The sequence below is a fragment of the Zeugodacus cucurbitae genome, chromosome 4 (genome assembly GCF_028554725.1).
Source record: "Zeugodacus cucurbitae isolate PBARC_wt_2022May chromosome 4, idZeuCucr1.2, whole genome shotgun sequence".
NCBI lineage: Eukaryota > Metazoa > Arthropoda > Insecta > Diptera > Tephritidae > Zeugodacus > Zeugodacus cucurbitae.
Window position 1 is genome coordinate 66,438,682 of NC_071669.1, and position 21,323 is coordinate 66,460,004.

Genomic DNA, 21,323 nt, shown 5'->3' on the forward strand with positions numbered 1-21,323 from the left:
CCAACTGACCAACAAATTTTTGTGTTAAGAATTAATACTTACTTACCAAAAAAGTACAATCGCGTAAAAATGCAAAACTGAGGGTCAGTTGGCCATGTCGTGACAAGGCCTCTATTTTTTCTTCAACAAAGTTCCTACACAAGTTTGCTGATATCCAGTCCCAGAAAGTTTGTTTGTTGGATAGGGAGAAATTATTTTGTAATAATTTAACAATTTCCAGAATCATTATGTTAAATTTTCTATAATAAATTTTGTTATTATTGCATGAGATATTCATAAAAAATAGCATGCGATAATTTCAAGGGAATGGGTATTGTTTATACAAATATATCTATTACAACATATTAAAGTACTTATAATCTTTTTAAGCTTTTTATATAATTGCTAATATCTGTTTATGTGTTTTACCGTCATTTAGTGCTTCTGATTTGATGGTATTGTTGAAGATAATGTTGAATCTATAATCAGCTGTTCAGAATGCCTGAATTGAGCACAATCAAATTCACTCCATTCGCCGTGAGCTACTATGACATGTGCCTGCAAATACTCCTCTTCATGCATATTACATAGCATGTTTAATAACGCTGTACAACACTCGACTAAGTCAAAGTTAGAACTTCGAAAAAAATTAAAATTTATATATTGAAAAATACTGGCAACTGTCATGTAAGATTGGCGGAAAAAATTATACACCATTGAATTAAGTAGAAAATGTAGATTTCTTATAATTTTTGGTTTGTTTAGTAAGTATATACTGTCTTATTAAGTATTTTTAAATGGATTTCGAAACCACTTTCTTTACATACGACTCAATCACCTCGAAAAAAATTGTTTGGTCCAATGCCAAAAAAAATTGGATTTTGCCGTAGTGTGTAATAATTTGAAATTTTAAGGTAATTCTATACTTTTTTAACTCTTTGAACTGCTACTACTTACCAATCTTCTTTTATATTTATAAAATATATTTCCATTTCAAAGAAGAAAACTACATAGTTTACATTAAATATATTCACGTGTATATTATTTATTTATTTTTCGACATTTGACTTCCATCAATTACAATTCGGTAGAATTAATCCATATTCCATGTACGTTGTCTTTGCATAGACTTACATATACTTTATATGTATTTATATATAAGTGTGTAATGTTGTCTGTAACTATGTTCGACTTGCATCAATTTGCTTTTACAATATATGCACTGTCACTTTACATTAAAACTTAAAAGTTGTTTGCATGCTGGGCAAATATGTGGCGGGTTAAAATATCTCATTTATTTCTTATTTACTCCCAGGGGTCTTCTATTAAAATGCTCACACTTTGGAAAAGGAAAAATATATAAAATTGGTAGTTTTGTATATTTTAATTAGCGATGAGACAGTTGTTAGTATTTTTTTTCTAGCAAGCAATAAAATTATTTTTCTGTTTATTTATAGGAACAAAATCAAGTTTGGTTTGAAAGCATCTTGCTTTTATGAATGTTTATTTTCTCAAATAAAAATTAATATATTTTTTAAATTGCAAGCTCTCGACTAAAAATTAATTTTATTTTTAATATTGTATATTTAAGGCATACAAATAAATTTATGCGCTTCTTTTTAAGTTAAATAAATATGAGCAATGTTTTTCTAGAATTGCATTGAAAATATATTGGTTTTAATAAATATTTATTTTGAACAAAATTCTTTTTTTCCATATTTTTTTATTTTATTTTTCTGCATGCGAAAAATGTTGCTGCCTTGCATTAGCATTAAATATAATGAAATAAACTGCTTCTTGCTTATAGCTAATAATCATTTATTTTGACTTATTTAAATATTTTATTTCCGCTACAAAGCCATTTTGTCTTACTTAAATTATAGTAAAAGCATTTTCTATATTATTCTTGTTTTTTTTTATACAAATAAAAAGCTACAATAATTTGAATGTCGACTTGTGTAAGTAATGTAATGCTCATTACCTATTTAAATATATTATGAATAAAAATGAAAAAATTAAAATATTTTGAAACGCCTAATGGCAAAAGACTTAAACGCTTTCTAGTATGCGCACTTAAAGTTAGCTCACTATGTGTTCTATAAATCTATATATCTATATATATATATATATTTAACATTAATTTTCCTTCATTTTTAATCAATTTAAAGTTAATTGATTTTTTTTTACTTAAATTAATTTTTATTAATTTTATTTTTTTAATAATTTTTATTATTTATTTTATATTCATTTTTGCCTTTTGCTCTAATTTGGCTGCAATATATTTATATATATGTATATATCGTACATATATACTTATATGTATACCTAAATTAATGCTCGCTTAGATTTAAGACATACTTACATATACATTTACAGCTATATATCTATTATTATTAAATACACTTACGATTTATAAACTTAGAGATTTCTTATTTTAACGCCTCTCTCTTTTGCTTAATTAAACATTTATTTTTTTTAGATTTTTTCAAATACTTTCAGTAAATATTTGTGCATTTAATTAGATTAGTTCATCAAGTCCTATGGCGCTCAATTTGTTGCCTTTTTTAAATATTACCCACCAATTTGCCAGTAACAGCATTTAAATTTATATGTTTCTATGTGTGTGTGTGCAGCCACAATTCATTTTCGTTCAGCCACTGTTAATTTCATCTTCGAAATATGCTTTTATGCACAGTTGCAACTATTGATTTCACTCGCTATAAAATTCTATTATCCACCTCGTATATATTTGTAAGTTTGAATATATTTGTTTTTTTGTATATTATGTGTATTTATGTGGCTATGCTCTGAGCTAGCTGTTCATTTTATTTATTTAACGCAAATTACAATTTTATTGCTGCCATCAATCAATTATTGGTTTACAAATTGGCTGTGAATTCAATTTCTGGCAAGTTATTTTCGTAAGCCAAAATTTAATTATATTTTTTTTTTGTTTTTGTAACACAAAGCTAATGGGTTTGCGGACATTACATGTGTGGCTCTATAAATGCATTTGTGGAATTGCAAAGAAAAGTGCATAAATTTGCATTTTATTTTGAAACTACATATGCACCACAGTACACAGTATTCAGCTCAATTGCGTTAAATATGCATTAAGCAGGAATACCATTTTGAACTATTTGAAACTAACAAATGAACTGTGAATTATGGGATTCCATTGAAGTTATTTTTCTGTTAGACGAACTTTTAAAACGGTGTAAGGTTTACCGAATAATTTCGGAACTTGATTATCATACTACCAGTCCACTCCGGCTTCGCACGGGTTTAAACAAAAACATTTCAAATGTTATAGTTTTTACACACTTATACATTCTCTCCCATACATATATCTGTATTTTCACATTTCTTGAGTATGAAGGCGCTGGAAACGCTCAGAGTTCGACGGCCTAGTGCGAGCTTGTATATTTCTAATATTTTGTTCTTCAAACCGCTGCAAACGCTCTGTGCTCGACTCTCTACCACGCGATTGTGATTTTCAGTTTCAGATTAAGATTCTCCATCACAGAGTTTTTTTGATACCCTCACCTGGGAACTATTTCCAGAAAGGTGAGATTCTAGTAATAATAAAGCCTATGTCACTCGGGGTAGAATAGATAATATAACAATTGCTAGACCTTTTGGAAAGTACTTGTCACCCTGAAATATACCCCATCCTAACTAATATGGAACACAAAAGACTACATTAAGTGCATGATTAGCTAAGACATTTTTATTCCATATTCAAAAAAAATGTATCGAATTATTTCTTCATATTGTGAAAGTCGGGCGAAATCCTTTGAAAATTCAGATATCGCTTTGAGTGATTTAAAAAAAAACTCTAAATAGCATTATTATATGATAGACAGTAATGTTTATAGAAGCGTTCTGAAGGAAGTTCGTTTGATTTGTTTTTTCTACGCTCGGCTCTGGAAATGTAATTAATTGTTTTTTAATGGTAATCATTTATCAACAAAATCTATTTAAAATAGACAAAAAATAATTTATGTCTTCTATAGGGGTTTCAGAGTTTCCTGAAATGAAATACACCTATGTATTTTGACCGTCTGAGCACGAACATGAAGTCCGTTTTATGATTCATTATATTTAATATTTAACTTTTCCGGAAAATGCAAGAAACCAGCATAGTTTGTACTTTTATAGTGAAATTTTCAAGTTATTTATGAGAATATAGGAATAAATTATGCGTTATTTGCTATTTACTGATCGATAATGTGTTATATAGTTAGTACTCTTCTGTAATCTGAATATTTAGGTGAATAGGTGTAAGAGCTCAGCACAATGCCTTCGTTCAACATGTCTCCTGTAGCTGCAACGCCTTGATTGTCAACTAAAAGCAGTATTATTTCCTCGTAGTACAGTAAAAATTTATATTTTGAATAATTTTTTGTTTTAGTTTGTTAGTTGTTGTTGTGCTTTGGAATAGTATATTAACCTTTCAGCCTGCTTAAATATCAAATAAATTTGCAAAAGTAAAAAAAAAAATTATTTAAAAAAAAATATTAAAAATTTTTTTAAATTTAATTCTCTTTAAAAGTATAAAAGAGATTGCATGAAAATTAATCGTTAATTCCACTTCACAAAAATATATTATGTAGAGTGCCTTACAATAAGTATGAATTATAATTTTTTTCTGCACCGAAATTAATTATTCTCCAATGTAGCTTTCTTTAAAATGCATTTTCGGTAACTATAATTGAGTGCTCTTATATACATTTACAGACATTTATGTAGACGTATGTACTTATATGTATTTGTAGCTGCTGCTTGTTGCTTCGCAATGAACTCACTGACCTCACTGTTTTTTTACAAATATCGATTTCTGCTTTTCTATTATTTTGATTTCATAATGTGGCATTTTCATATTGACCCTTGATAGTCGTTTTTTTTACACTTACACACAGATAAATTTGTTGCATTTTTTGTGCACACATTCATGTGACTATATTTAAATATGCAAATCCATATATTTTCTGCTTTAATGGCTTTAGCTTTCCCCATTACTAATCATTACTATTTAATAGACCTAATATTATTGAAGATTTTTGTTTTTGTTATTTTTTATTTTTTATTTCTCTCTTTTATACATTATCGCATTATCAGTCTTAGGCTACAAAAAAGGTTTTGCAATTTGCTTAACAAATCATTTAATTGAAATGAAAATATTTTGATGAACTGTAATTTAATATGAAATTGCATAAATTATTTAGAGCAACAAAAAGTTAGACAAGTATGAAGAGATAGTAGCTTGTGTACTAATTTGCATTAAGGAATTATTTTAATTTGTAAACAAAAATTAAAAAAAAAATCTATTATTTCTGAAATAAAAATTTTTAATATAAAAAATTCAAGCAGCAATTTTTTTACACTTTCATTCATTTTTAAGCTTCATTTTCGCTCTCTAATTTTATACGCGTCGTATGCTTAAAATTTAAAATTTTTTTTTTTTATATTTGCCTGCTTCGGTTTCCCTAGTGAACTACCACTAACCCTACGAGTCTCTAACTGCGTTATAGAGTTTACAATATTCATGGCAATTTATGTATATATACTTACAATTACCGTTATTTTGCATTAAATATATTTTTTTTATTTATTTTTATATTACAAGCGCGTCATTTGTGTAGCCGTATCTTAAGCATCTATGGTAGTTGTTAAAGTCAAGGCATAGAGGTTTTGGTTAAACGAGGAATGTTTGTGAAAGTATTTTCCCATATAGTAGATCTCAATTAAATAATAAAACAGCAGAAGATACTAAATAATCTAACTGAACTGAAATTTAAAAGAATGTAAAAATATTTTTAATTTAATTTTAAAATTAACTCTGACATCTTGTAAGAGAAATATATGGTCATTAGTCATTATACAAACCCGGAAAACTTGGTATAAAAATCTCAATGAAAGCCCACATCTAACTTATAGATTATTTTTAAGAAGTAATGAGAAATAAATCGCTTAAAAATAACAATGGAATCTTTCAAAAAAGCAGGACTTTAGTTAAAAATTTTCAAATAAGTTTCTTAAAATAATATATGTATATATATGTATGTATAAAAGTAACCAAACGAAATTTTACAACTTCTTTTTCTACAGCGACTACTTTGTTGTAATTTTTGCTCGACGACTCAACTCTTATTTTAAGGGGACCACCATTCTCGGTTTCAAAAAATCGATTTCTTTTTTTGATTTAATTCGAACCTATAACTATTCAAGATTGTTCCTCTAAAATTTCAAGTGAAAGTTTCCAAAACTCTTGAAGATATAGCCGGTTTATGGTGGAAGCGTCAAGCGAACGGCGAGAGCGCCTCAAAACTTTAAACGCGTTTTCTCGAAACAGTATTTTTACGACTGGCGCATGAGGTTACTCAAAACCTATTAATCCAAAGATCCGCTATTTTGTTAATTTTTGTGCGAAATTAATAATCCTAGTTCATAGCAGAGTCAAACATGTACTCTTTCTAACTTTGGAACGTTGGAATTTTTCGTTTGAGTTGTTCCAGTGAGCGGAAATCACATGCGCCGCCGAAAAGAAGGGCCTTTGTTTGATCACCAAAAAACAACAGAAAAAAAAAATATGTAAAATTTGTTCTTCTTTTTTAAGAGTCTTCAAATAAATGTATGCAAAGTTACAACCCTAAAAAATAATTTATGTTCATTTACCAGCCCATTGAAAATCTTCAAAATTTGAAATCGAGAATGGGGGGTCCCCTTAAAGGATCTTTTGTTCTTATTGCAAGTACAACCCTTCTAATGCATTTTTCTGGAATAAGAGCTTATCTAATGGCACAAAATATGACAACACTGGAGGGAGACCTGTTATAATAGAAATTAAACCAAATTTAAAATATATATAAATAAAAAAATAACTGGAAATTTGTTCTTTAATTATAACAAAAATATTAAATGAGAATATAAATCACTAACATTTGGAATTAAGAATTAAAAAAAAAAAAACAATTATTAACTGATATTAAAAAAAATAATTCAGTGCAATTTATAAAAGCTGAAAATAGTTAAAACTAACAATAAATTCAAATGAACAAAAGTAAAAAAAAATTGCAATTTTTTTAACCAAATTCAATATATTTGATATACTTTTATGTTATTGTAAATTCTACAACCACTACGACGCTTCTAGAGTTTGCCCCATGCTTTGGCAGCGGCAATATAAAAACATTTATACACATTTCTATTTAGCTATTTACCATTTTAGTGCTTAAAATACGATTTTGTATTTTTATTTTTAGTTTCGCTTTTTTATGACATCAGCCGTTTTTTGCGATCATTTATTATTTATTTAATTTTAATATGGCCATTCACTTTGTTATAATTTTTGTTTTCTTTTGTAGTTGAAAATGAAACACCAGTACATCGGAGGTTTTTGCTTTGTAAATTTACACATTCGTAGCACAGTATGCGTGTGCTTGTGTGTGTGTGTCTATTTGTTTGTGTGACATGCCTGCAAATGTATTTTTAAAAATTTTAATAATTATTGTGTTTATATAAATATTTCAATTAAATGATTTTTTCGCACTTTGAACTCAAATGCGCGCTCGTTTAAGTTTCTTCAATTCTGGCGGTGAAATTCAATTCGCTCGACCGAGCTGAATAAAATGCATATTTACATAAGTAAATATATAAAGTGTTTTAAATAAAATGCCTATATTTTATTGTGAAAATCATGTGTGTGTTTTTTAGAAAGTAGTACTTAAGGTTTATTTACAATGGGATTTCATAATGCGCATTAAAAAGTGTAATGAAATTAAAAGCACTTTTTAGAATTATTGTTTGTGCGAAATAAAAATCATAAATGTATGAATTCTAAAATTTTTTTTGAGTACATAAATGAGCTTTGACCTGTGAATTGTTATCTTTGGAAATCATTCTGAACTGAAAGAGTAATTAACTTTGTATTTATATTTATTACCGATTGTTTATTAATAATAAAAAAATATGCGAAAAAGTATCCGATGAGATTGCTGGCAGCGGCATAGCATACCACGTTAAACTCTCAGCTAATCTACTAAGCCAAAGTGTTGCCTACATTTTGGCGCAAAGTTAAAAAGTCATAATAAAGTCGTAGTTAAAAAATAATACTATTAAGGGGCTATACCAATGTGACATTTTCAAAAAGGGTTTTTTTATTTTTTGCTTATTCGATTGTTTATACTTTTAAAAATATCCTGTGAAGGCGGTACGATTGTATCTTGAATATTTTTTGTATGGCAGCGTTCTAAACAGTGACCGCTCGCAGGTATAAGCAGCTATAGTCGAAATTTCTCAAAATTGCTGACATCATAACTCAACGATACATTGACCGATCGACTTCAGATTTATACTGAGTATTCTTGAATATATTTACTATACAATGACCTACGATCTTTTTGATTGGTTGAATGTTGTCAATTGGCATTTTAAAAAAGACCATTTTATTACTAAAAAATACCAATTTTTTCCATTTTGTCAATTTTTGCTATTTTTCAAAAATCGTAGATCATTGTATAGGAAATATATTTAACTTTAATAACCTTTTTGAAACTTTTTGTTTCTGCAACTCATTCGGCCGGAATCATCTTAGCAGTTAGGGAACTTTTTTCTTGGTACCTTCGAAGACAGCACATAACTCCGTTATTTCTTAGTATTTTTGTAAAGAAAAAAGTTTGCAATGTAGCCAAAAATATACCTTCTTATGTGCAAGAAACTTCGAAACAATCGATCGAGTACTTTCTTTAAAAAAAAATTCACGAAAATCGCCTAATTTTTCATAGGTTACACTGGTATAGCCTTAAGATGAATATATTAAACATATTTCAAATAATTTAATGCAATTATTTTTAAAGAAAAAATAAGTAAATATTTTTTACTAAACGTAACGTCTAAACGTATCCGAATGGGTTTGTGATTAGGCTAAAGCAACAAAAGTTCAAAGAACTGGATAAATTTGGAATAAATAGTCTTATTATTTGAAATTTTTGTATTTTTTTATTAAAGAAAATAAGCAAGCACATGTCGTTGTTCTACAGCTATTCAATATCCTTACATCTAATTTGTAAAATTAGGCTGAATTTGGAACAATCGCATTTGTTATAAATAATACAATTAAATATTTCACAAACAAGACAAAAAATATAATTAAATGTGACATTAAAAATATCAAAAGTGAAATAAATTGTTTAAGAGCCGATATGAAGATATCCACCAAAAACGAAAGATTGTTGAAATTACTAAAATATGTTGTTAAATAATTTCATTTATTTGCGATTTTTTTTTTTAATTTTTAGCTGTAAATTAAAATTTATTTTCCTTTTAGCACAATAAATTTTAATGCCTCAAATATTTTTACACTTAATTAAGTAGTTTTGTATAAATACACTTACCATTAGTATAGCAATATATCTAATCTAATTTAAGTTTTTTCATTCTCTCATTAGGCGCTAAAGTGTTAATGTTTTAACCCTTTCGCGGCCTGACAGGCAAAAATAATTTATTTTGAGTTGTTTAAAGCTAAGTGCTTTACCATTTGCTCTTAAAACTACACACTATACTTAGTTATAATTTAATAAATTTTTAATTTTTTTTATTTTTATATATTTTTTTTTTTGAAAGAATTGTATACCGAAAAATAAGCATACAGTTAATTGAAGCTCGTCTTCAAATTTGCTTAAATTTTTTTGTTTAAACTTATTAAGCGTTTATATTTTTAAATGCTTAATTATAAGTAATTAATATTACAAATTTTGGTTTTGTTTATGCATTAATTACTATTTTTATTCTTTTTTTTTGCTTTTCATTTTAATTTAATTTAATTTTTTTTAATTGTTATATACAATCATAAGCTAACTACAAATTATGTGTGCCTATTTTTATGCCAGTTTACTTACACCGGCCGACAGTAGCTACTCAAATAGGCATGCCAATGTTTTTTATATTTATTTTTTTTTTTTTCATTTATAAGGTTTTTCGCTTCAGTGTGTTCATAGTTTGTTAATATGTACAGTGTTTGCTAAAAGTTCTGTGTTTAGGCTTGCAGTTGCATTGGCTGACGCAAGAGATCGTTTCACAAAAATACGCTAGCGTGTGTTTGTCAGTATGTGTGCTTTACAAAGTATTTGTAAATACAAAAACACCTAAAAATCGTTGCATAAAACTTCAATTGTGTCAATACACCACAAAATAGTAAAAGAAAAAATCTCAAATTATTATTATTTTTTCATAAATTATTATTATAAACTACAACTGCTTATCTCACATATTGGCAATTGTCTACACACAAGTATATACGCAGTTTGCTTAAATGCGCACCTTTAAGTGTTTAACGGTTACCCATTACACCCGCGCGCCCTAACTGACAGTTTGTTTAACCAATGCGCCGTCTGCTGCTGCAGCGTAACATTATCGCCGCCACGCCCACCCAAGTCGTCGTTGACAGAGCGCTGCCGCCCGACGACATGTTGCTCTGCGCCTGATTGCTACGCACATCCATGAGATCGCGCGACAATGGCAACTCTGTGGGATCGCTGAGCTCATCGTGGCACGGCAGACGTTCAGGTTTCAATAAGAACAGACATACTTTGATGCCCAGCGGTTGTGGCTTGTTGGCGTCATGTTCGTTGATTGTATTGGTCATGCCAATCACATCGTTGGTTTGTTGATTGTACAAAGCATTGTGTTTGAGCGCATCCAAGCCATCGCCCAACTCAACTTGTTGTGCCAGCAGGAGACCATGCGGCGCTGCAACGCCAGTGACTCCCTCATCGTAGTAATCATCTCTGAGTTTGGCGGGCAAAACTGATTTCTTCTTCTTCTCACCAATTATATTGGCGGTGGCGACGACGTCTGGTATGCCGGAGGCAGTTAAATGCGCGTCCTTATACACTTCCGGCTGACTGCTAGCGACCACTGTCAGTACATTGCTTTCGGCTAGCGAGCGCTTGCTTAGCGACAGCACATGTTCGCTGTGTTCGGGTGTCAAGGCAACGGCGGCGGCATCGATCACATCGACCTCATCATCGGCGTTTAATTGCATTTGTCCCAGACGCTGTCCATTACCGCCACCGCCGACACCACGCTGTGTGCCGCCATTTTGACGTGACTTGGAGAATCGTTTGCGTCCGCCATTGTTGCCGCCGCCGAGATGTAGTTCGGCGCTATTGGCGCCGCCATTGTAGCTGCTGCCGATGTTGAGTAGATCTAAAATGTGATTGGGTACGGGTTCGATGAAGTTGGAAATTTTCGGATCATGCAAGGTGCAGACGAAACTCTCGAGCGCCTCACGCAATGCCGTGTAGCGCGTACGATTCTTCAGCTCAAACAGCCACTGTAGACGACAGTCGCAAATGAAGTTATTATCTGCAATGAAAGAGAAGAGGGAAGGTGGAATGTTAATAATGTTACATGTGTGCAATTGCTTGATTGTCACAAAGACGATATGCCGTGCTGTAAGGTCAAAACAATGAAACAAGTCATTTCTGTGGGAACAATACGAACTGCTGCTAGGAAATGCAAAGCACATTCGTGTACAAATAGAAGAAACACTGTTCGATTGACAAGTTCAAAATTGGTAGCCAGCTTCAATGTATTGTCAGCTCAAATGTTGGTTGTGTAGAAGTGAAGTGCAAAATATTGCCAATTTTATGGTTTTTGTCGGTCAGTTGTATACCCTTCAAGTCTTAAACAATTTGTTAAAATTTTTATAATTTTTATTGTCATCAGTTTTCTCAATTAAAGCTAGGCACACAGCAATTCAAAATAAAAGAATTCAGGGAGTAATGTTACCGGAAACTCTGTATTTCACTTTGACAACCTCGAACAACAAGAATGAAATAATATTGACAAGGTGTAAGACCTCATGGAAAACATAAGCTTTTCAACATATTACCTCAATAGACTTGATCGATCTTGAGAGATCTTTTTTATTTTTGGATTTCGTTTGAGTATCTGTGATAGTATTAATCATGTCTTCACTATTTTTTTAACTGTGGACTTTGTGCCAAAAAAGTCTGACGCTTATAGGTATATATATTAACTCACAAAATTTTAATTTTAAGGAATAAAAGGAGAGTCTACATATAGGATGTTATCTGGGATTTTCATCAATAATTTGAAGCGATTTTTTATTAAAAGTTTCGGGTTCTGGTCCCTTCTGGTATCTTCATTTTTCATATTGTCATAGAGGGTATCACATTCTGTCTAATTTCCGTTAACTGCATTTCCTTGCCACACAAGTACAGTTCAATGCGTTCAACCTGTAGCTTGCAACAATACAAGCATTGAATACAGTGTCCAACGCTTTTGTGTTTTCCTACGGCTTCTCGTCTACTTTTGCTGTTGCATTCGCAACTCTTTTGTTTTAGTTTTGTTTTCTGCCTTCAAGTAAGAGCGCACCAACGCTGTCAAGCGTTTCAATTACGTGCTCAATTATTAGCCTTCACGCCCGGATTGAAGACAAAGGTCGTCCTACTCCAAAAACACACACAAACACACAGAGGAGCCAGCGAGCACAGCATACAGCTTCTCGCAGCCATCCAATGCTTGTTTTCGACAATTGTTGCTCCAAAATGTATGCGCTCATCTTACTAACTACCGTTAGTCGCATACACATATTGTACACAAATAAAGGCTTTAGCAAGCGTCTGTCTTTTTGGCTGCTCAAAAGTCGACTGGCGGCTCAAAGTGTGGCTTTTGTTTGCTTTTCGCATTCAAATATGCAGCCGCTTGCCGCTTTGGCCGCTCGCCGCCACTCCGTTCTCCGTCCATCCATCTATTCAACTATCTGTCAGCCGTCCACTTTCCGTCACGTTTACCAATTTCTATTTCAAATTGAAATTCGTAGTCTGTCTCACTGCAGTTACAATTTTTTCTGCTCGGCAACATATTGTCTTGTCTTGCCTTGCCTCAACCGGTCCGTCTCTTTGTTGACCTATGTATGTTGCCTGTTGGTATTTTGTTTCGTTCGAGCTGACACCCAATTGAGTTGTCGCTGTCAATTCATAGAGTTGTTGCCGTCCAAATCTCAGTCGCATTGTGAATTGACGGTGGATTTTCGAAAATTTCAAATTTCATTGCTTTCTCACTGGCTGCGCTCGGTCGCCGGTAACTTCACAGAGTCGCATTTCATTTCATTGCATTTGACTTCGATTCGTGTTTTGTTTTTTTTTCGTTTTGTTCTTCTTTCTTTTTCGGTGTAAGCAATTGGCACAACAATTAAAAGACTTTGACTTTAGTGTTGATGCTGTCGATTTCGATTAGCCTCAAGGCGTATTGGGGCCGCTGCCAAACTGAGTCACTGAGTATAGCAATTAAAGACAGCTTTTCAAAATATTTGCTTTAAAACGATAAACCGTTAGTTTAGTTTGGATTTCCAGAATTGCAAATATAGTGATTTCGATTGTTTAGTACGCGGATAATTGGTATATTTAGCGGTTGTTGTAGATTGTTTTGAGGTTAGCTTTGTTTTTGAAAATGTCAGTAGGCGACTAGCGGATATGGAGGATGGAGTCATATGTAGAAGTTCAAGTAAGTGAGGAAAGTTTCTGACTGCCCTTTACTTTGGAGACAGGAACGATTCTTTTGCATGTGGCTCAAGCAGCTCACGACTTCCGGTCTTAGAGCAAGTATCCTCTGGGTAGTCAACAGACATCCGTTTGGAGGCGAGCTAAAGTGAGAAGGCGAATCCAGCTTATGTGGTTGTGCGTAAGGTTTGGGACCCACCTTATAAAAACGAATAACCAATGAACAGAAAGCAACAGCGGATAAGGAACCCCAATTTTGATGACGACCACTGCAAACGTATAAAGGACTACGAATTAAGGGCATGCACCTGGAATGTCCGGACCCTTAATTGGGAAGGTGACTCTGCCCAGCTGGTTAATGTCCTCGTAAGAGTAAAGTCTGGCATCACCGCCATCCAAGAAATGCGATGGACGGGACAAGGACCGAAGAAGGTGGGCCCTTGTGACATCTACTACAGCGGATCCCATATAAAGGATCGCAAATTTGGTGTGGGATTCGTGGTGGGAGAGAGATTCCGTCGTCGTCGAGTTGACATAAGAAAATATTTTTATTATATATGTTTTAAGGCCTCAATATCAATTATTCGATATTATCGATCCGTTCTTAATATAGTGGGCTCTGACAAAATATAGGTTAAAATCTAGCAATTTCTTTCAAATAGGTCATAGAAGAGTCCTTGAGAAAAACATGCACACAGTAAGTAATTGAAGTGAGCTAAAATAGAACAAACCAAATAACTGAATTCTATTTTATGCTCCTTGAACAAAGCCTGTCTGAGGTTACATCACCATTTCTAAATGAAACAAACCACATTGTTTCTTCCCAAAAATAAAACTGAATAATGACAAAACTTAAACATATAATTGTTCATATATCTGTACATACATATGTAAAAAAATATATAAATATTTAAAATTTTAATTTCGTAAGTCAAATTGCCATTAAGAAGCTATGAACGTATGAGCTTCAGTGTCAGTGTATGTGCAAATGCCTGGCATGACCACATCAAGTCAAGTGTAAACTAACTAACCACTAACCGACTGAGTGGCAAAGTGACTTCGCCTCAAACCGCATTCCACTCAACTAACGGTCAAGTGTTCGTAAACTAATTTAAAACTAACTAAACACAATTCACTATAACCCAAAATGCCCGAAATGCACTTAGTAATTGCCGGCAACAGCTGCTTCGGTACACACATGCCATTGGGAAATAGGCAGTGAAGGACGAAATTTTCGGCGAAAATGTGGCGGAAAGAGGCGTCTTCGACACTGAGAAAGATAGAGAATGCCAGTGCCAGCATGCCTTGTGGCATTTCGACACATTTCGGAAAGTTTTTTAGGGGAGTGAACGAGTGTGTGTGTGTAATGTTGGCTGCTGAAATGATGAACGCAATAAAATCTAATGAAGTGTAGATTACTCACATATTTATACAGAAATGTATAGTAACACACTAAAGTTAGCTTTGCGGAAGTTGACGGATGTAACTGGTCATTTAAAATAAATGTTGTTTTGAGTTTGAAATGTCATTTAATATTAGAATTACTTTTTGGTGGTCAAAATAAAATATAAAAAATTATAAAAACATTATTAAAATATTTAAAAAGTATAATTTTGATTGTTGGAAAAAATTAAACCCATGTAAGCGAAAATGTTGCCATACATGCGCACATATTATCTAAGCACAGAGAAAAAAGGCTGAAATAAAATACAAATGTCCTTCTAAATACATGTACTCCAATGTCCAGCACAAAAGAAAATATTACACAAGTCCGGAAAATTGGCATAAAAACGAAAGGAAATAACTGTAAAAATGCCCGCTTGCCTACTAAAACACGCCGAACAATGTCAGCAGCTTGTTGCAGCAACATGTCAAGCTAATTTGCCGACTTGTCATTCATGTTAGGCAAGCAAGTTAAGCGCATACAATAGGGACACATTTAGGCTTTAATAGAAAAAACAAAGAATTTTCAGCAACAACTCACATTGAATGAACCCCACCGCTTTGAGTGGGTGACGTGCTTCGGTGGTTGGCGTGTGTTGCTGCCAAATTCGGCACACTTTGCAGAATGCAGAAAATGGCAAATTTTCACTAAAAACCATGAAAATGTTGTCATAATCGCCTGTCGCCTAATTGTAGCAACATACATACTTCACAAAAGAGTTACAAAATGGCTTACGCTGAACAACAACATATGTGTTTGTTTTTGTTGCTGCCACAGTACTTCCTTTTTTTGACATTTCACTTGGCTTACCCTTTAACTCTTTGGTTATGCTGCTTTTATACTGTACAACTACAACAACAATTTGGTTGTCGTGTGTGTTATCGTCATGGTCGTTGTTGTAGTTGTAGTTGTTGTCATTGTCTATTTCTATCGCCAGTGGCTACAACATTGGCCTCTGGGACGTACAATTCACCAACGTCGACATGAATATTAGTTTTATCTATGAAAAGCTCCGAAAAGATAAATGTTGTTGTTTTTGTTGTAGAGTCTGATGTGTGCTTCTAGCTATAATAACAAGCAAACTATTACATCCATTACAAAATGCAAAATGCGCATGTTTGTGTTGCAGAGTTGTTAATATTTCGTGCGCTTGTTCCGCTCCTCGCCTCCCCAGGGTGCAGTCTTGTAAATATTCCAGTAGTTTATTACACACAAAATATGAATGTAATAAAGAGTGAATCATCAACAGAGTTTTCAAATTTAAAAATCTATTTTTCGTGTAGTTTCAGTTGTCACTCTATGTCTGGGGGTGTGGGTGTACTACAAACTGTATTCGAGTATGCACTTCAATTATTATTTTAAAAACTATTTTCTGCAAAAATATTGCTGGTATGTTGGTTCTTATTGGTTTAGAAAAATGTTGTTTGGAGTATATGGAAAATATAAATTGGTTGCTTATAAAAATTTTATTAGCTATGTGAGGAAATATTGAAATACTTTTTTTTAATTATACGCCTCCTTAGACTGTAGGGATAATAAACTGAAAGTCAAACAGAATTGCAAACTGATGCACAACAACAATTCATTAAGAAAATTGTGGGAAATTTGGTTTCATTATTTCGTTTTGAGTATGGTCAACGTGAGTCTAATATCGTTTTTAGACAGGAGCTAATTGATCTATTAACCGGCCTCTGCTCGATTAAAACGTTTATTAAGATCGATTTACCATACAAAATAAAATCTACATTAATTTTTAATTGATTTTTAGTCGACTTGAAATCGACTGGAAATCAAATGCAACTCTGCGACAATCACGTACGATATACGTTCTTTGCCTGCGGTTGCCAGAATTTTTTGATAAAAAAGCTATGGTAGATGTCGCTGCTGAAAATATTAATCAGCTGATGAAACTCGCAAACTTCTTATAAAAAGCAAACACAAAAATGTATAACAGCTGATCGGTTATCGAGTAGCCGGTAGTATAAAAGGCAAACAAGTGTTTCTCAATCAAAATTTTAATTGATCAATTAATTTGGCTGTCTAAAAACGCAATTATGGAGACCATTCTATCAATATTGTAGCACCTATTTCATAGTCGAACAGAGTCAAATCAGACGAGCAATTAGTCATTTCGCAATATCATTTCTAGTCTGGTGCATCACCAAGAGTTCGTCCCAATTTGATTGGATGGTGTCATGGAAAACGAAAGAGCTGTGAATCATTCTTTTGTTTTAATCGTAATATTCCAAATATTTAAATGTCAACCTAAATGTCAAGCATATGTGTTTGCTCTGATAACTGATTTCACAGGTACTTACTAAAGAAATTACCCTACCTCTAAAACAAACCCTATACTTGTCGATATCACCAGCAATTTGAATAAAGGTATATAATTATTGGAAGTATTGAGTATATAATCGAGGTGTTTAAAAGATAGTTGAAGGTACTTTTTTCTTGGGAATGAATTTTTGGAAATAAATAGTTTGCCTGAGATAAGATAGAATACATATTTTTGTAGAAGGTGTAATTTTTAAAACTGAAGAATCTCAATCTATCCTTATTCGCTTTTATAGTGTGTTTACATATGATTATATAATAATCTCGTTCTAAGGTCGTTCAATAATCTAACCGTTTACATATAGCCAAATGAGATTATCAATTGTCAAATGTGTCGTATTTGTTGTTGTATTATATGTCTTTCTCACGTTGTCGGCCATTGTTGTTTACATTTTCATTTGACATTTCACCTCTTCTTCGCAAAAATCTAGTTGTATAAAACGAGATAATTTTATGATCTCGGATTATCAAGAGAGGAATTTTGTATGGTACATCTCGTTTCTTAATTTCTTATTAAGCTCGTAAATAGAGATAATCTCGTTGTATGTAAATATAGTATTAACTATTAAAACAAAAATTGGGTGTGTGACTTGGCTAAGTACTTTTGAAGTGGTCATATTGAGGAAAAAAGTTGTTGCCAAATATTATATGCCATTTAATATAAATTATCAAAGAAAATAAATTTTTGCTTATCTCAGTGCATTTATATAATATAAATAACGGAAATATGTTTGTTTTGTTGGATTTGTGAATCCAGCAATTTATTACACTCTATTAGGAAGCCATTAAAATGCCAAAACAAACATTTGACCCAACAATAAAAACGACAAATTGCAGTGTAACACGCGTTTAAATTGACTTTCAATTGCAAGAAACGCTTATCTACATATGTTTTTGTGTAAAGTTTGAGTTAAGCTGAGAAAAGCATTATTGCAAAACAGTTAGTTAGAGTGAAGGAAATCGCATAAGTGTAGCAGTAAAGAACATATGTTCAGCATAAAGCTTGTGGGTCATATGTAGAAATACATACATATATGTATGTATAAATTGCTTTGAGAAAGCGATATAAATTTAGCGCAATGCAATGATTTGTGGCTTCAACAACAAAAACAAATTGCGAACATACAAATTCTATATATATTGATTTATTAAATATATTGAGCTATTTTAAGTATATATGTATGAGTATATATAAATGAAGATTTGCACATGTGCCACTTACGTACGATTAGCTTTCTATTGAGCACGCTTGCACACACACATACACAAATTTCCATGTGGTTAAATGGATATGCCGGCGCATTGAGTCCACTCAGTGGGATATTGAGCTACTCTCACAGGAATGCCTTATCTCCAGTATATATTTACGTTCAATTAAATGTATATATGCCGTTTAACTTATATATTTGCGTGTTGGCATAACACACTAATGCGATTTCTAATAAATATTAGTGTTTGCAAATGCATTAAAATACAATTACAAATAAATATTTGTAAGCGCTTTGTGTAACTGCGGTTGCAATGTGGTATTTGCTTAAACTCATCTATATACTACAAGTACTCGTTTGTTTGTGCTACATATCTAAAACTTAGCATTTTTTGTGCTGGTCTACCGCTTGCTAAATCAGCTACTAAGCTTCCTCAGCAATCGAGTTATCTTAGGCGCATTACTCATTGCGCATACCTAAATCAGCTCTAAAGCTCCAAAGTCAGTTGATTTAAATTAGGTATTCGAATATTGTGCAATCACGCATTTACATATGCAAATATTTGCTGATACGTAATTTGGCTATGAATTTGTATGTGACTTTCACACTTGCAGGTCGGTGGAAAACCAGTAGGAAAAATTTGAGATTTTTTCTAGTCAAGAAAATATTATGCAGTAAAATAGCTCAGTGTAGCAGATTAAAAATAAAAAAATATCGAGAGGGTTGCCATCTGTTACATTTTTTTAATCAATTTAAAAGTAATACCAAAAAAACACATTAATATTGGTATCAAGCTAAAAGGGTTTATGAAAGTTATTTTTGAAAAAATTTTGTAGAGTTGCCACTTGTTTTTTTTTTTTTTAATTATCAATATGTATAATATAAACGATTTTTTACAATATTATTATCAAATAAAGATGTTTAAGGGGATATGCCAGTGTAACCCATGAAAAATCAGGCGATTTTCGTGAATTTTTTTTTACGAAAGAACTCGATCGATTGTTTCGAAGTTGTTTGCACATAATAAGGTATATTTTCAACTACCTTTCAAAATTTTTTCTTTACAAAAATATTAAAAAACAAGAGAGCGGTCGCTTTTTAGAACGCCATTCAAGATACGAGATACCGCCATACCGCTTTCGCAGGATATTTTTGAACTATCGAAAACGCAAAAAATAAAAGAACGGAATTTTTGAAAATGTCACACTGGTATAGGCCCATAAGAAGAGCGAAAACATAAATTTTACTAATAAGGGTTGCCAACTTCAACAAAATTGATATGTAAAACCTATTATTGCTATAAATGAAAGTAGTTAATAAAATCTTACACTTGATTATATTTTTGAAAAGGGATGCTCACTGTTAATTTTTGTTTCAAATTGATAAAAAAAAGTTGATAGTATTAGGAGTCAACCAACCACGCCTTCGTTGGGGTTGAATTATAGTTTTTTTACGAATTGCAGCATCAGCGCCATCTATCGAGTAGATACTTTTCATTTAAAAGCTTTTCTTAATACTTAGCACTTCAGCCCTTTCCAAGCATTATGTTTCAAACACAAAAATTCTTTGTTTCGGAAATTAGCGCGTGCAAAATTTCCCAGACATTACAACATTATTTTGTTAAGCTAAAGCCAAATTATGTCAAATAAATACAAATTTATGTTACATTTTACTTGAAGACACGCATGCATTGACTTTTATTAAAATTAAGTGACTTAAGTTTATGTCACACGATTCCCAGTGGGCTACGCACGGTATTGACACTGACACGCACACATGCCGACATAAATAAGCAATGCTTTTACTTGATCAAAGCGCCTCAGGAAAGCACAAATAACACGCAGTTATCTCGATATATACACACATAAACAGATATATAGAAATATCTGCCGGCATATTAAATAAACTACAGTCGTATTTAATCTCAAGTGACTGTTGCCGTGTCTATAAATTTTAAACATTTAATTTCCGTTAGGATATAGCATGGCAAGCCACTGCTACTTATATAAGAACATGCGGGTAACATGCGTAACCTTCGACACAGCTACTTGAGTATGGCTGCTCGCAAGATGGTTGGCATTTTTTTTTTTTTTGCAAATTTATTCTTGAGAACTACGCAGTTTTTGACAAGCGCAGCTAAACGAATTGTATATGTAAAAACACAAATATACAAAAAAACATGTGTTGTTGGTAAAAAGAGACGTCTCTAAATGTGTTTGTGTCACTAAAAGCATTTTGTTGCTCATACGCCAGCGCCACCGCCACCATCAACCGTCAACCGCATTGCGCGCATAGTCAGTCTGGCAGTTAACTTAGCGAGAAATTTGCTTAAGAATTTGCTGCTAAATTGAAGCGAAATTTGTTTGTTTGTGTTTTGTTCTTTGCTTTGCTGTTTATGTATTAGCAAGCATTTAGAAGACGCTTAACTGGCTTCCGCCAACTGCTACGGCTGTGTACAGCTGTATTTGTATAAACAGGCTCAGCTTACTCCCTCGAAATTTCCAACAGCTTTGTGTTGTTGCTCTTGTTGTTGCCTGTGCACTTTTATAAATTTCGCTTTTTATTTGCGCCGAATTTGCTTCAAAGCTTTTACGCTGCTAGTGTCTCCGGTTAGTGTCTCTGCAATTTATTTTATTTCATTTAATTTCATTGCACTCGCATTCGTTGCTTTTTCCTTTTTCTTTGCTCATCCTCTGTTATCTGCGCTTTTTAGCTTTTCAGCTGCGCTTGTCTGCTTGTGGATATTTTTTTAATATTATTTTTTTTATTTGCATTTCCCTTTCACTTTTTCACTTAAATTACTTGTTGAAATTTAATGAGTTTCGC

General features: G+C 32.3%; 1 protein-coding gene across 3 annotated transcripts in view; it reads right to left on the reverse strand.

Annotated features, from left to right (window-relative positions):
- Positions 1-1,446: 1,446 nt before the first annotated feature.
- The window catches only part of Con (connectin), a 158,958-nt gene continuing 139,081 nt past the window's right edge, over positions 1,447-21,323 (reverse strand). For all 3 annotated transcript variants that reach the window (XM_029041027.2, XM_011188225.3, XM_011188233.3), the window contains exon 5: positions 1,447-11,346. In XM_029041027.2, coding sequence (XP_028896860.2) covers positions 10,355-11,346 — 992 coding nt within the window. In that variant the 3' untranslated portion in view covers positions 1,447-10,354. The remainder of the gene's footprint in view (positions 11,347-21,323) is intronic.